The sequence below is a fragment of the Chiloscyllium punctatum genome, chromosome 34, assembly GCF_047496795.1.
Source record: "Chiloscyllium punctatum isolate Juve2018m chromosome 34, sChiPun1.3, whole genome shotgun sequence".
Taxonomy (NCBI): Eukaryota; Metazoa; Chordata; class Chondrichthyes; order Orectolobiformes; family Hemiscylliidae; genus Chiloscyllium; species Chiloscyllium punctatum.
The window spans coordinates 58,550,907-58,568,390 of NC_092772.1; the positions used below are offsets into that span (position 1 = coordinate 58,550,907).

Sequence of the window (17,484 nt, forward strand, 5' to 3'; positions counted from 1 at the left end):
GTAACTCCCAGAGTGTTATGGGGATGAGAACAGTGTACAGTAACTCCCAGAGTGATATGGTGATCATAACAGTGTACAGTAACTCCCAGAATGATATGGGGATCAGAACAGTGTACAGTAACTCCCAGAGTGATATGGGGATCATAACAGTGTACAGTAACTCCCAGAATGATATGGGGATCATAACAGTGTACAGTAACTCCCAGAGTGATATGGGACTCAGAACAGTGTACAGTAACTGCCAGAATGATATGGGAATCAGAAGTGTATAGTAACTCCCAGAGTGATATGGGACTCAGAACAGTGTACAGTAACTCCCAGAGTGATGTGGGACTCAGAACAGTGTACAGTAACTCCCAGAGTGATATGGGACTCAGAACATAGTACAGTAACTCCCAGAGTGATATGGGACTCAGAACAGTGTACAGTAAACTCCCAGAGTGATATGGGACTCAGAACAGTGTACAGTAACTCCCAGAGTGATATGGGGATCAGACCAGTGTACAGTATCTCCCAGAATTACATGGGGATCAGAACAGTGTACAGTAATTCCCAGAGGGATATAGGGGTCAGAACAGTGTACAGTAATTCCCAGAGAGGTATAGGGGTCAGAACAGTGTACAGTATCTCCCAGAGCGATATGGGGATCAGAACAGTGTACAGTAATTCCCAGACGGATATGGGGATCAGAACAGTGTACAGTAATTCCCAGAGCGATATGGGACTCAGAACAGTGTCCAGTATCTCCTGGAGCGATATGGGGATCAGAACAGTGTACAATATCTCCCAGAGAGATATGGGGATCAGAACAGTGTACAGTATCTCCCAGACCAATAAGGGGATCAGAACAGTGTACAGTATCTCCCAGACCAATACGGGGATCAGAACAGTGTACAGTATCTCCCAGAGCGATATGGGGATCAGACAGTGTACAGTATCTCCCAGAGCGATATGGGGATCAGAACAGTGTACAATATCTCCCAGAGAGATATAGGGGTCAGAACAGTGTACAGTATCTCCCAGACCAATACGGGGATCAGAACAGTGTACAGTATCTCCCAGAGCGATATGGGGATCAGAACAGTGTACAGTATCTCCCAGAGCGATATAGGGATCAGAACAGTGTACAGTATCTCCAAGAGCGATATGGGGATCAGAACAGTGTACAATATCCCCCAGAGCGATATGGGGATCAGAACAGTGTACAGTAACTTCCAGAGCGATATGGGGATCAGAACAGTGTACAGTATCTCCCAGACCAATATGGGGATCAGAACAGTGTACAGTAACTCCCAGAGTGACATCGGGATCAGGACAGTGTACAGTAACTCCCAGAATTACATGGGGATCAGCACATTGTACAGTAAGTTCCAGAGTGACATGGGACTCAGAATAGTGTACAGTAACTCCCAGAAAGATATGGGGATCAGAACAGTGTACAGTAATTCCAAGGGCGATATGGGGATCAGAACAGTGTACAGTAACTCCCAGAGTTACATGGGGATCAAAACAGTGTACAGTAACTCCCAGAGTGATATGGGGATCAAAACAGTGTACAGTAACTCCCAGAGTTACATGGGGATCAAAACAGTGTACAGTAACTCCCAGAGTGATATGGGGATCAAAACAGTGTACAGTAACTCCCAGAGTGATATGGGGATCAAAACAGTGTACAGTAACTCCCAGAGTTACATGGGGATCAAAACAGTGTACAGTAACTCCCAGAGTTACATGGGAATCATAACAGTATACAGTAACTCCCAGAGTGATATGGGACTCAGAACAGTGTACAGTAACTCCCAGAGTGACATGGGAATCAGAATAGTGTACAGTAACTCCCAGAGTTACATGGGGATCAGAACAGTGGACAGTAATTCCCAGAGTGATATGGGGATCAAAACAGTGTACAGTAACTCCCAGAGTTACATGGGGATCAAAACAGCGTACAGTAACTCCCAGAGTGATATGGGGATCAAAACAGTGTACAGTAACTCCCAGAGTTACATGGGGATCAAAACAGTGTACAGTAACTCCCAGAGTTACATGGGAATCAGAACAGTATACAGTTACTCCCAGAGTGATATGGGGATCAGAACAGTGTACAGTAACTCCCAGAGTTACATGGGACTCAGAACAGTGTACAGTAACTCCCAGAGTTACATGGGGATCAGAACAGTGTACAGTAATTCCCAGAGCAATATGGGGATCAGAACAGTGTACAGTATCTCCCAGAGCGATATGGGGATCGGAACAGTGTACAGTAATTCCCAGAGTGATATGGGGATCAGATCAGTATACAGTAACTCCCAGAGCGATATGGGGATCAGAACAGTGTACAGTATCTCCCAGAGCGATATGGGGATCGGAACAGTGTACAGTAATTCCCAGAGTGATATGGGGATCGGAACAGTGTACAGTAATTCCCAGAGTGATATGGGGATCGGAACAGTGTACAGTAATTCCCAGAGTGATATGGGGATCAGATCAGTATACAGTAACTCCCAGAGCGATATGGGGATCAGATCAGTGTACAGTATCTCCCAGAGCGATACGGAGATCAGAACAGTGTACAGTAATTCCCAGAGCAATATGGGGATCAGAACAGTGTACAGTATCTCCCAGAGCGATATGGGGATCGGAACAGTGTACAGTAACTCCCAGAGTGATATGGGGATCAGATCAGTATACAGTAACTCCCAGAGCAATATGGGGATCAGATCAGTGTACAGTATCTCCCAGACCGATATGGGGATCATATCAGTATACAGTAACTCCCAGAGTGATGTGGGGATCAGATCAGTGTACAGTAACTCCCAGAGTGATATGGGGATCAGATCAGTGTACAGTAACTCCCAGAGTGATATGGGGATCAGATCAGTATACAGTAACTCCCAGAGCGATATGGGGATCAGATCAGTGTACAGTAACTCCCAGAGCGATATGGGGATCAGATCAGTGTACAGGAATTCCCAGAGTGATATGGGACTCCTAACAGTGTAGAGTAATTTTGTGCAGGTATAGGTTTGAGATCCTGTGGTGTGAATGTTTCAGATGGTGTGTATCTGTGTTGGTGCTTTTGTGTGAGTGTGATTTACCTGGATTGCCAGTCCTGTACTGTAGATGTTGCCGATGGTACCATCATCCTTCACTTGGAGAAGGATCTGATTGAGGACCTTGCGGAGTCCGATTGTAGTGCACTGTGTTTTCTGATTGTCACTCACACACCTCAAAGCCAGTGCAGCGACAGCTCCAGTATCTACATCGGAAGTGAGAATGACGACATACAGTTCCATCAATCCTCAGTCTTTTCAACCCTTATAAGTCGGGTTATTCGCACGTTAGACAGTGGGTATCTATTGGTGCATCTTGCAAATATTGCTGTGTATTTGTCTTAGAATCAGTTACTGGATGATCTATTATTCCCTCATTGCAGAGGAAGGGCTTGTCCCAGAAACATCGATTCCTCTGCTCCTCGGATGCAGCCGGACCTGCTGGGCTTTTCCAGCACCACACACTTGACTCTGATCTCCAGCATCTACAAACCTCACTATCTCCTATCTATTATTCCTGCACCAATGTGCATATGTGTATGTGTATGTGTGTATATCTGAATGTGTATCCCAATGTACACTTGTGCAGACATGACGGGATATTTCTGTACTGCTGTCTGTATACACCTGCATCATGTCCAGTTGTGTTCATATACAAATGTGTACATACAGACGCGTGCGTATGTGCGAAAACAGACACATGAGATAATCAGAGACTGTTGAAAATCACAGACTGCAGATAATCAGAGACAGGAGATAATCACAGACGGGAGATAACCAGAGACAGGAGATAATCAGAGACAGGAGATAATCAGAGACAGGAGATAATCAGAGACAGGAGATAATCAGAGAAAGGGGATAATCACAGACAGGAGATAATCACAGACGGGAGATAATCACAGACAGGAGATAATCACAGACAGGAGATAATCAGAGACAGGAGATAATCAGAGACAGGAGATAATCAGAGACAGGAGATAATCACAGACAGGAGATAATCACAGACGGGAGATAGCCAGAGACAGGAGATAATCACAGACGGGAGATAATCAGAGACAGGAGATAATCAGAGACAGGAGATAATCAGAGACAGGAGATAATCACAGACAGGAGATAATCAGAGACAGGAGATAATCAGAGACAGGAGATATTCAGAGACAGGAGATAATCAGAGACAGGAGATAATCACAGACAGGAGATAATCACAGACGGGAGATAGCCAGAGACAGGAGATAATCACAGACGGGAGATAATCAGAGACAGGAGATAATCAGAGACAGGAGATAATCAGAGACAGGAGATAATCACAGACAGGAGATAATCACTGACAGGAGATAATCACAGACAGGAGATAATCAGAGACAGGAGATATTCAGAGACGGGAGATAATCAGAGACGGGAGATAATCAGAGACAGGAGATAATCAGAGACAGGAGATAATCAGAGACAGGAGATAATCACAGACAGGAGATAATCACAGACAGGAGATATTCAGAGACAGCAGACAATCAGAGACAGGAGACAATCACAGACAGGAGATATTCAGAGACGGGAGATAATCACAGACAGGAGATACACAGAGACCGGAGATAATCAGAGATGGAAGACAATCAGAGACGGGAGATTATCACAGATGGGAGATAATCACAGACAGGAGACAATCACAGACAGGAGATAATCAGAGAGAGTAGAAAATCAGAGACAGGAGATAATCACAGACAGGAGATAATCAGAGACAGGAGAAAATCAGAGACAGGAGAAAATCAGAGACAGGAGAAAATCAGAGACAGGAGACAATCAGAGATGGGAGATTATCAGAGATGGGAGATTATCAGAGACAGGAGAAAATCACAGACAGGAGACAATCAGAGACAGGAGATAATCACAGACAGGAGAAAATCAGAGACAGGAGATAATCAGAGACAGGAGATATTCAGAGACAGGAGATAATCACAGACAGGAGATAATCACAGACAGGAGACAATCAGAGACAGGAGATAATCACAGACAGGAGAAAATCAGAGACAGGAGATATTCAGAGACTGGAGATAATCACAAACAAGAGATAATCACAGACAGGAGATATTCAGAGACAGGAGAAAATCAGAGACAGGAGATAATCAGAGACAGGAGATAATCACAGGCAGGAGATAATCAGAGACAGGAGATAATCACAGGCAGGAGATATTCAGAGACGGGAGATCATCACACACAGGAGATAATCACAGACAGGAGATAATCAGAGACAGGAGACAATCAGAGACAGGAGATAATCAGAGACAGGAGACAATCAGAGACAGGAGATAATCAGAGAGAGGAGATAATCACAGACAGGAGAAAATCAGAGACAGGAGATAATCCGAGACAGGAGATAATCCGAGACAGGAGATAATCAGAGACAGGAGAAAATCGGAGACAGGAGAAAATCAGAGACAGGAGATAATCAGAGACAGGAGATAATCACAGGCAGGAGATAATCACAGACAGGAGATAATCAGAGACAGGAGATAATCAGAGACAGGAGACAATCAGAGACAGGAGACAATCAGAGACGGGAGATAATCAGAGACAGGAGATAATCACAGACAGGAGATAATCAGAGACAGGAGATAATCACGGACAGGAGATAATCAGAGACAGGAGATAATCAGAGACAGGAGATAATCACAGGCAGGAGATAATCACAGACAGGACAGAGACAGGAGATAATCACAGACAGGAGATAATCAGAGATAGGAGATAATCACAGACGGGAGATAATCACAGACAGGAGATAATCACAGACAGGAGATAATCAGAGACAGGAGATAATCAGAGACAGGAGACAATCAGAGACAGGAGAAAATCAGAGACAGGAGATAATCAGAGACAGGAGATAATCACAGACAGGAGATAATCAGAGGCAGGAGAAAATCAGAGACAGGAGATATTCAGAGACAGGAGAAAATCAGAGACAGGAGAAAATCAGAGACAGGAGATATTCAGAGACAGGAGAAAATCAGAGACAGGAGAAAATCAGAGACAGAAGATATTCAGAGACAGGAGATAATCACAGACAGGAGATAATCAGAGACTGGAGATAATCACAGACAGGAGATAATCACAGACAGGAGATAATCACAGACAGGAGATATTCAGAGACAGGTGATATTCAGAGACAGGAGAAAATCAGAGATAGGAGATATTCAGAGACAGGAGATATTCAGAGACAGGAGAAAATCAGAGACAGGAGATATTCAGAGACTGGAGACAATCAGAGATAGGAGAAAATCAGAGACAGGATATAATCACTGACAGGAGATAATGCAAGGATATTGATAATCAGAGAGAGTAGGCAATCAAAGAGAGGGGTCAATAGAGAGTATCCTTACCCACTGAGAATTCCTCGCCAAGTTTGAATTTGTTCTTCTTTGCTGCATCACTGAGGATCTGGACTGAGTCTTGTGGAAGTTCTCTTTCTAGCACGCAGAGTGTCAGCACATCCAGACTGACTTGGTAATAGTTAGTGAGAGGGAATGTGGTGTTCACTAAGCAACACAACATCAACAATGGTTACGGATGCAGGCAGTGTGAGAACGACAGACAGAGGGACAGGAAGGCAGAGAGAGTGAGCGACGAAGAAGTGAGTAAAATAGCCTTTATAATCATGTGCATTTGAATGAATGCAGTGAAAAGTTTGTAATGTCTCCGCTTTGGCACCATCTTAGGTACAGGGTACCTAGGTACAGAATACTTAAGTATTCTCCACCATCCACAATCTCATCTCCTCTGGGGATCTCCCACCTATAGCCTCCAATCTCATTGTCCGTAAACCTCGTACCACCTGATTCTACTGCCTACCGAAGATTCACAAACCTGACTGCCCCGGTCAACCCATTGTCTCAGCCTGTGCCTGTCCCACCAAACTCATCTCTGCCGACCGTGACACCATCCTGTCCCCCTTAGTCCAGGTACAACCCCCCCAATGTTCGTGATGTTACCCACACCCTCCACCTCCTCCAAGATTTTCATTTCCCCAACGCTTCATCTTCACCACAGACATCCAGTCCCTGTACACATCGGTCTGCCACAATGAAGGCCTCCAAGCCCTCCGTTTCTTCCTCTCACGCCGTCCCAACCAGTACCCCTCCACCGACACCCTCATCTGCCTGGCTGGACTGGTCCTCACCCTCAACAACTTCTCCTTCCAATTCTCCCACTTCCTCCAAACCAAAGGGGTAGCCATGGGCACCCATATGGGCGCTAGCTTTGCCTGTCTCTTTGTCGGGCATGTAGAACAGTCCATCTTCCGCAGTTACACCGGCACCACCCCCCACCTGTTCCTCTGCTATATCGATGACTGTATCAGCGTCACTTCATACTCCCACGAGGTGGTTGAACAGTTCATCAACTTTACCAGCATCTTCCACCCCAACCTCAAATTCACCTGGACCATCTTAGACACCTCTCTCCCCTTTCTGGAGCTCTCCATCACTACCTCAGGCAACCAACTAACTATGGACATCTTCTACTAACCCACCGACTCCCACAGCTACCTGGACTACACCTCCTCCCATGCTATCGCCTGTACAAATGCCATCCCTTATTCCCAATTCCTCTGCCTCTGCCGCATCTGTTCCCAGGATGACCAATTCCACCTCAGAAAGTCCCCGATGGCCTCCTTCTTTAAAGATCACAACTTCCCTTCCCATGTGGTTGATGATGCCCTCCAACGCATCTCCTCCACTTCATGCTCCACTGCCCTTGAACCCCACCCCTCCCAACACAACAACAAGGATAGAGCCCCCTCACCAATCTCTGTATATATTGCATCATCCTCCGCCACTTCCGCCCCCTATAAACAGATCCCACCACTAGGGATACATTTCCATCCTCATCCCTATCAGCGTTTCGCAGAGACCATTCCCTCGTCAGATCCCCACTCCTGGCACCTTACCCTGCCACCACAGGAAGTGCAAAACCTGTGCCCACACCACTCCCCTTATCTCCGTCCATGGCCCAAAAAGATCCTTCCACATCCAACATACATTTACCTGCACTTCCGCACACGTCATCTCCTGTATCCGTTGCACACGGTGAGGTCTCCTCTACATTGGGGAGACAGACTGCCTTCTTGCGGATTGTTTCAGAAAGCATCTCTGGGACACCCGCACCAACCAACCCCACCGCCCCATGGCTGAACACTTCAACTCCCCCTCTCACTCCACCAAGGGCATGCAGATCCTGGGCCTCCCCCACCTTAACCACCCGATACCTGGAGGAAGAATGCCTCATATTCCGCCTTGGGACCCTGCAACCACACAGGAGTTTTCCCCTCCCCCACACCTTATCCCAGTCCCAAGCCTCCAACTTGGCACCGCCCTCTTGACCTGTCCATCGTCTTTCCCATCTATCCGCTCCACCCTCCTCTCCGACCTGCCACCTTCTCCCACAACTTCATCGACCTATCACGTTCCCAGCTACCTACCTCCCAACCCCATCCCCCCTCCCATTTATCTTTCAGCCCCCACAGCCCACAAGTCTCATTCCTGATGAAGGGCTCTGGCCTGAAATGTTGATTCTCCTGCTCCACAGATGCTGCCTGACCTGCACCACACTCTCGACACAGATTACTTAAGTGCTTGTTACAGACTTGGACAGAGAATCATAAATAAAGTTCAGGACTATAACAGAGAATACAGAAATTTTTAAAATGTCCTTGATTTAAGAGCTGGAGTCAGAAGGAGCTAGAGACAGACAGAGAGCATAAATGATTGAGACAGAGATGGCTTGCATGACTCCATCTATCGCTGAGAGAGCTTATACTGGACTGGGAATGATTCAGGAAATCTAGATATTTGGGGCGGCACGGTGGCTCAGTGGTTAGCACTGCTGCCTCACAGCACCAGGGACCCAGGTTCAATCCCACCCTCGGGCGACTGGGTTTGCCCTCACAGTCCAAAGATGTGCAGGTTAGGGTGGATTGGCCATGCTAAATTGTCCCATAGTGCCCAGGGGATGTGCAGAATAGGGTGGGATTGGCCATGCTAAATTGTCCCACAGTGTCCAGGGATGTGTAGATTAGGGTGGATTGGCCATGCTAAGTTGTCCCATAGTGCCCAGGGATGTGCAGAATAGGGTGGGATTGGCCATGCTAAATTGTCCCATAGTGTCCAGGGATGTGTAGATTAGGGTGGATTGGCCGTGCTAAATTGTCCCATAGTGTCCAGGGATGTGCAGGTTAGGGTGGATTGGCCATGCTAAATTGTCCCATAGTGCCCAGGGATGTGTAGGTTAGGGTGGATTGGCCATGCTAAATTGTCCCATAGTGTCCAGGGATGTGCAGGTTAGGGTGGATTGGCCATGCTAAATTGTCCCACAGTGTCCAGGGATGTGTAGATTAGGGTGGATTGGCCATGCTAAGTTGTCCCACAGTGTCCGGGGATGTGCAGGTTAGGGTGGATTGGCCATGCTAAATTGTACCACAGTGTCCAGGGATGTGCAGGTTAGGGTGGGATTGGCCATACTAAATTGTCCCATAGTGCCCAAGGATGTGTAGGTTAGGGTGGGATTGGCCATGCTAAATTGTACCATAGTGCCCAAGGATGTGTAGGTTAGGGTGGGATTGGCCATGCTAAATTGTCCCATAGTGCCCAGGGATGTGCTGACTAGGTGGGTTAGGTGGAGTACTGGGTCTGGGATGCTCTTCAGAGGGTGGGTGCAGACTCAATGGCCTCTTCCTGCACTCTCGAGATTCTGCCATGTAGAGGGAGCTCAGGATAGTTTTCAGCTTTGTAGCAGAAATCCCCATAGGATCTAGGCCTGTCCTGGGAGTGGGTGATGGGGAGAATGTGGAGAGAGCATTCAATGGAAATTGAGGGGTGTGCAGGCTCCCAGCATGTTAATATTTGGTGATATTTACCGATGTGTTTGATTTCCTCAGTTAATTTCTCTTGCAGTATCTCGATAAGGTCAATCCTGTCCTCTTTGTAGGAGACGTTGGCGGGATTGTCGCACGACGCAGCGATGGCCAGGGAGTACAGAGCGACCAAACCGGAGGAGAAGTCGTCACCTGATTGGTGAAGAAGAGTAAACATACTGAGAAATCATAGCAACAGGCCGTTTGGCCCATCATGAGGATGGGAACCTCTTACCCATACTCTTCATCACACTGGTCACTAGGATCCTTTTGCTCCTGATGTCCTTCATGTGCTCAGCCAACGACCCCCTCCCCTTCCAAATGAATCAATATTATTAACCTGGAGCATTCCCTGTGGGAGGCAGATCCACATTCCCCTCCCCGTTCCCCCCCCTCCTCATCCAGGGGGAGGTCTTCTCCCCGGGCTCCCCAGTTGCGATGTCTTCTTGCTTGTCATCCCAATGGTTCAGGGCTGTGGGCTCAACCATGTAACCATGGGGACTCAGTGATTAGCGCTTCTACCTCAGCACCAGGGACACAAGTTCGATTCCAGCCTCGGGTGACTGTCGGTGTGGAGTTTGCATGTTCTTCCAGTGACTGCGTGGGTTCTCTCCTCCAGTCCAGGCTGGGTGGATTAGCCATGGGGAATGTAGGGTTCCAGGGATAGGGTCTGGGTGGGATGGCCTTCAATGCAGACCTGATGGCCCCTAGTGGCCTCTTCTAGGACTGTAGGGATTCTCTGGTCTTCTCAAGGCCTGCCCGACAGGATCCTTGTGAGGTGATGGCCCAGTGGTATTATCATTTAATCGAGGCAATGTTCTGAGGGCCAGGGATTCGAATCCCCCCCACAGTATATTTGATTTCGGTTTCAAAAAAGACCCTGCATTTAATGGCGGGCATTTAATGAAATCACCGTCAATCAATCAATGGGAAAAAGCCACCAGGTTCAGTTAGGGAAGGAAACCGCCACGCCTTCCAATATCCGGCCGACATGTTGTCCGGGAGTGGGGCAGTGGGATTGGTTTGGGATTGATACAGGGGCATGGAATAAGAATAAAGGCAGGGGGAATAGCTCTTAATCTTTTAAAGATTGGAGCATCTGTTGATGTCCTATATTCCAGACAGATTCCCAGCCTATTATGTCAGTCCTGACGGATTTTCACCTTGATATAGTGAAGGGGAGGATTTGATGGTGGGATTGGGCAAATCCCAGCATGGAGCAGATGGGCTGAATGGACTGGACCGGCGTTCAGTCAAGCTGCCTTCTCCCTGGATCCCCAGGACGTACCGTGCTTCACTTTCTGGACTGCAGACATCTTCAGCTGTTGGAGGAGCAGTTCCTCTGTGGGCAGGTGGTGGTCCCGGGCCAGGCGTAAGGCAATGTGGACGCTGGGGTTTGGGTCTCCCTCACTGGAGTTCACTGACTGAAGCATGACCCTCAGCACGGAGTTGAGAGTTCCCCTCTCGGACTCGGGCAGGCCTGAACAAGGAGAGAGAAAAGGGGGAATCATACCTCAATGGTCACGAGGTGGAGGGCAGGAGGGTCAAAGAGAGGGGTCACCTGACCAACTGGAACTGTGCCTCTCACCTTAGAGAGTCATTCCATCTCCCCATGGCCTGGAAACAATCCAAACCTAATCCCACTGCCCCACTCGCCACAGCCCGGTATCAAACTTAAACCAATCCCCCGTACCACTCCCTCCCCACAGCCCTGTATCAATCCCAAACCAATCCCACTGTCCCCCCCCCCCCCCCACAGCCCTGTATTAATCCCAAACTAATCCCACTGTCCCACTCCCTTCCCACAGCCCTGTATCAATCCCAAACCAATCCCACTGTCCCACTCTCTCCCCACAGCCCTGTATCAATCCCAAACCAATCCCACTGTCCCACTCTCTCCCCACAGCCCTGTATCAATCCCAAACCAATCCCACTGTCCCCCCCCCCCCCACAGCCCTGTATTAATCCCAAACTAATCCCACTGTCCCACTCCCTTCCCACAGCCCTGTATCAATCCCAAACTAATCCCACTGCCCCACTCCCCCCCCCCCACAGCCCTGTATCAATCCCAACCCAATCCCACTGTCCCCCCCCCCCCACAGCCCTGTATCAATCCCAAACTAATCCCACTGTCCCACTCCCCCCCCCCACAGCCCTGTATCAATCCCAAACCAATCCCACTGTCCCACTCCCTCCCCACAGCCCTGTATCAATCCCAAACCAATCCCACTGTCCCACTCCCCCCCCCATAGCCCTGTATCAATCCCAACCCAATCCCACTGTCCCACTCCCCCCCCCACAGCCCTGTATCAATCCCAAACCAATCCCACTGTCCCACTCCCTCCCCACAGCCCTGTATCAATCCCAAACCAATCCCACTGTCCCACTCCCTCCCCACAGCCCTGTATCAATCCCAAACCAATCCCACTGTCCCACTCCCTCCCCACAGCCCTGTATCAATCCCAAACCAATCCCACTGTCCCACTCCCTCTACACAGCCCTGTACCAACCTCAAACCAATCCCACTGTCCCACTCCCTCCCCACAGCCCTGTATCAATCCCAAACCAATCCCACTGTCCCCCCCCCCACAGCCCTGTATCAATCCCAAACCAATCCCACTGTCCCACTCCCTCCCCACAGCCCTGTATCAATCCCAAACCAATCCCACTGTCCCACTCCCCCCCCACAGCCCTGTATCAATCCCAAACCAATCCCACTGTCCCCCCCCCCCACAGCCCTGTATCAATCCCAAACCAATCCCACTGCCCCACTCTCTCTCCCCATAGCCCTGAATCAATCCCAAACCAATCCCACTGTCCCACTCTCTCCCCACAGCCCTGTATCAATCCCAAACCAATCCCACTGTCCCACTCCCTCCCCACAGCCCTGTATCAATCCCAAACCAATCCCACTGCCCCACTCTCTCTCCCCATAGCCCTGTATCAATCCCAAACTAATCCCACTGTCCCACTCCCTCCCCACAGCCCTGTATCAATCCCAAACCAATCCCACTGTCCCACTCCCTCCCCACAGCCCTGTATCAATCCCAAACCAATCCCACTGTCCCACTCCCCCCCCCACAGCCCTGTATCAATCCCAAACCAATCCCACTGTCCCACTCCCTCCCCACAGCCCTGTATCAATCCCAAACCAATCCCACTGTCCCACTCCCCCTCCCCACAGCCCTGTATCAATCCCAAACCAATCCCACTGTCCCACTCCCTCCCCACAGCCCTGTATCAATCCCAAACCAATCCCACTGCCCCACTCCCCCTCCCCACAGCCCTGTATCAATCCCAAACTAATCCCAGTGCCCCACTCTCTCCCCACAGCCCTGTATCAATCCCAAACCAATCCCACTGTCCCACTCTCTCCCCACAGCCCTGTATCAATCCCAAACCAATCCCACTGTCCCACTCCCCCCCCCCAGCCCTGTATCAATCCCAAACCAATCCCACTGCCCCACTCCCCCTCCCCACAGCCCTGTATCAATCCCAAATTAATCCCACTGTCCCACTCTCTCCCCACAGCCCTGTATCAATCCCAAACCAATCCCACTGTCCCACTCTCTCCCCACAGCCCTGTATCAATCCCAAACCAATCCCACTGTCCCACTCCCTCCCCACAGCCCTGTATCAATCCCAAACCAATCCCACTGTCCCACTCCCCACCCCCACAGCCCTGTATCAATCCCAAACCAATCCCACTGTCCCACTCTCTCCCCACAGCCCTGTATCAATCCCAAACCAATCCCACTGTCCCACTCCCTCCCAACAGCCCTGTATCAATCCCAAACCAATCCCACTGTCCCACTCCCTCTACACAGCCCTGTATCAATCCCAAACCAATCCCACTGTCCCACTCCCTCCCCACAGCCCTGTATCAATCCCAAACTAATCCCACTGTCCCACTCCCTCCCCACAGCCCTGTATCAATCCCAAACCAATCCCACTGTCCCACTCCCCCTCCCCACAGCCCTGTATCAATCCCAAACCAATCCCACTGTCCCACTCCCCCTCCCCACAGCCCTGTATCAATCCCAAACCAATCCCACTGTCCCACTCCCCCTCCCCACAGCCCTGTATCAATCCCAAACCAATCCCACTGTCCCACTCCCTCCCCACAGCCCTGTATCAATCCCAAACCAATCCCACTGTCCCCCCCCCCCACAGCCCTGTATCAATCCCAAACCAATCCCACTGTCCCACTCCCCCCCCACAGCCCTGTATCAATCCCAAACCAATCCCACTGTCCCACTCCCTCCCCACAGCCCTGTATCAATCCCAAACCAATCCCACTGTCCCACTCCCCCCCCCCACAGCCCTGTATCAATCCCAAACCAATCCCACTGTCCCACTCCCCCTCCCCACAGCCCTGTATCAATCCCAAACCCATCCCACTGTCCCACTCCCCCCCCACAGCCCTGTATCAATCCCAAACCCATCCCACTGTCCCACTCCCCCCCCACAGCCCTGTATCAATCCCAAACCAATCCCACTGTCCCACTCCCTCCCCACAGCCCTGTATCAATCCCAAACCAATCCCACTGTCCCCCTCCCCCCCCCCTCCCCACAGCCCTGTATCAATCCCAAACCAATCCCACTGTCCCACTCTCTCCCCACGGCCCTGTATCAATCCCAAACTAATCCCAGTGTCCTGCTTTATCCCTATAGTCGGTATCCATCCCCAAACTAATCCTACCTTTCAGCTCTTTCCCTGTAGCCCTGTATCAATCCCAAATTAATCCCACTGCTCCGCACTCTCTCATAGCCCTGTATCAATCCCAAACTAATTCCACTGTCTAGTTCTTTCCCCACAGCCCTGTAAAACTCCCCAATAGATTCTCACTGCCTCCCTCCCTGTAGCCTAGATAATAAGTGAAGCCAATCTCTAATTAAAGTGGGGCTTGAATGGGAGGCAGACACACATACACTGATGCACAACACGACCAGATGCCAACTATTCCTGTTTGAGTTCATAAATGCAGGATTGCCTCAGGGAACAGAAATATTCGATTCACAATCTTCTACAGCTGCTTCATCAATGACTGTCACTCCCTCAGGATTTTATGTGTGAAGTAATGACTCCCACCAGTGAGAGAAGAATCTCGCCAGATCCCGAAGAAGGGTCACACCCAAAACATTCACTTCACCACCTCCTGGTGCAGCCTGCCTTGCTGTGTTCTCCCAGCCTCCTGCCTGTCCCACCTGATGCTGCCTGCCTTGCTGTGTTCTCCCAGCCTCCTGCCTGTCCCTCCTGATGCTGCCTGCCTTGCTGTGTTCTCCCAGTCTCCTGCCTGTCCCTCCTGGTGCTGCCTGCCTTGCTGTGTCTCCCAGTCTCCCGCCTGTCCCTCCTGATGCTGCCTGCCTTGCTGTGTTCCCCCAGCTCCTGCCTGTCCCTCCTGGTGCTGCCTGCCTTGCTGTGTTCCCCCAGCTCCTGCCTGTCCCTCCTGGTGCTGCCTGCCTTGCTGTGTTCTCCCAGTCTCCTGCCTGTCCCTCCTGATGCTGCCTGTTTTGCTGTGTTCCTCCAGCCTCCTGCCTGTCCCTCCTGGTGCTGCCTGCCTTGCTGTGTTCTCCCAGCCTCCTGCCTGTCCCTCCTCGTGCTGCCTGACTTGCTGTGTTCTCCCAGTCTCCTGCCTGTCCCTCCTGATGCTGCCTGTTTTGCTGTGTTCCTCCAGCCTCCTGCCTGTCCCTCCTGGTGCTGCCTGCCTTGCTGTGTTCTCCCAGCATCCTGCCTGTTTACTGTCGCTTCGAGAATCTATGTTTTTTTGTCTCTATTTAAACACAGTAGCGACAAAAACAGGTCAGATGCAGAAAGTAACTCTTCTCCTGACTCCCCAAAGCCTGTCCCACCATCTACAAGGCACATGCCAGCAGTGTGAGGGAATACGCCCAACTTGCCCTCAGCTGGGGCAGCTCCAACAACACTCAAGAAGCTCAACACCATCCAGGGACAGAACAGTCACTTGATTGGCTCCACATCCACACACATCCCCTCCCTCCCCCCACCGACCCTCAGTAACAGCAGTGTGTCCCATCCCCTCCCTCCCGCCCACCGACGCTCAGTAACAGCAGTGTGTACCATCCCCTCCCTCCCCCACCGACGCTCAGTAACAGCAGTGTGTACCATCCCCTCCCTCCCCCACCGACGCTCAGTAACAGCAGTGTGTACCATCCCCTCCCTTCCCCCCACCGATCCTCAGTAACAGCAGTGTGTACCATCCCCTCCCTCCCCCACCGACGCTCAGTAACAGCAGTGTGTCCCATCCCCTCCCTCCCGCCCACCGACGCTCAGTAACAGCAGTGTGTACCATCCCCTCCCTCCCCCCACCGATCCTCAGTAACAGCAGTGTGTACCATCCCCTCCCTCCCCCCACCGAACCTCAGTAACAGCAGTGTGTACCATCCCCTCCCTCCCCCCACCGACCCTCAGTAACAGCAGTGTGTACCATCCCCTCCCTCCCCCCACCGACGCTCAGTAACAGCAGTGTGTACCATCCCCTCCCTCCCCCCACCGACGCTCAGTAACAGCAGTGTGTACCATCCCCTCCCTCCCCCCCACCGACCCTCAGTAACAGCAGTGTGTACCATCCCCTCCCTCCCCCCACCGACCCTCAGTAACAGCAGTGTGTACCATCCCCTCCCTCCCCCCACCGACCCTCAGTAACAGCAGTGTGTACCATCCCCTCCCTCCCCCACCGACGCTCAGTAACAGCAGTGTGTACCATCCCCTCCCTCCCCCCACCGACCCTCAGTAACAGCAGTGTGTACCATCCCCTCCCTCCCCCCACCGACCCTCAGTAACAGCAGTGTGTACCATCCCCTCCCTCCCCCCACCGACACTCAGTAACAGCAGTGTGTACCATCCCCTCCCTCCCCTCACCGACCCTCAGTAACAGCAGTGTGCACCATCCCTTCCCTCCCCCCACCGACCCTCAGTAACAGCAGTGTGTACCATCCCCTCCCTCCCCCCACCGACCCTCAGTAACAGCAGTGTGTCCCATCCCCTCCCTCCCGCCCACCGACGCTCAGTAACAGCAGTGTGTACCATCCCCTCCCTCTCTCCACCGACGCTCAGTAACAGCAGTGTGTACCATCCCCTCCCTCCCCCCACCGACCCTCAGCAACAGCAGTGTGTACCATCCCCTCCCTCCCCCACCGACCCTCAGTAACAGCAGTGTGTACCATCCCCTCCCTCCCCCCTCCGACACTCAGTAACAGCAGTGTGTACCATCCCCTCCCTCCCACCCACCGACGCTCAGTAACAGCAGTGTGTACCATCCCCTCACCGACCCTCAGTAACAGCAGTGTGTACCATCCCCTCCCTCCCCCCTCCGACACTCAGTAACAGCAGTGTGTACCATCCCCTCCCTCCCCCCACCGACACTCAGTAACAGCAGTGTGTACCATCCCCTCCCTCCCCCCACCGACCCTCAGTAACAGCAGTGTGTACCATCCCCTCCCTCCCCCACCGACGCTCAGTAACAGCAGTGTGTACCATCCCCTCCCCCCCACCGACCCTCAGTAACAGCAGTG

At 51.1% G+C, this 17,484-nt stretch overlaps 1 protein-coding gene across 2 annotated transcripts in view; it reads right to left on the minus strand.

Moving 5' to 3' along the window:
* Positions 1-17,484, minus strand: part of LOC140458888 (transcobalamin-1-like) — a 59,924-nt gene that overhangs the window by 39,122 nt on the left and 3,318 nt on the right. For both annotated transcript variants that reach the window (XM_072553624.1, XM_072553623.1), the window contains exons 2-5: positions 11,237-11,428; positions 9,952-10,101; positions 6,422-6,577; positions 3,096-3,256 (exon numbers count right to left, since the gene is read on the minus strand). In XM_072553624.1, coding sequence (XP_072409725.1) covers positions 3,096-3,256; positions 6,422-6,577; positions 9,952-10,101; positions 11,237-11,381 — 612 coding nt within the window. In that variant the 5' untranslated portion in view covers positions 11,382-11,428. The remainder of the gene's footprint in view (positions 1-3,095; positions 3,257-6,421; positions 6,578-9,951; positions 10,102-11,236; positions 11,429-17,484) is intronic.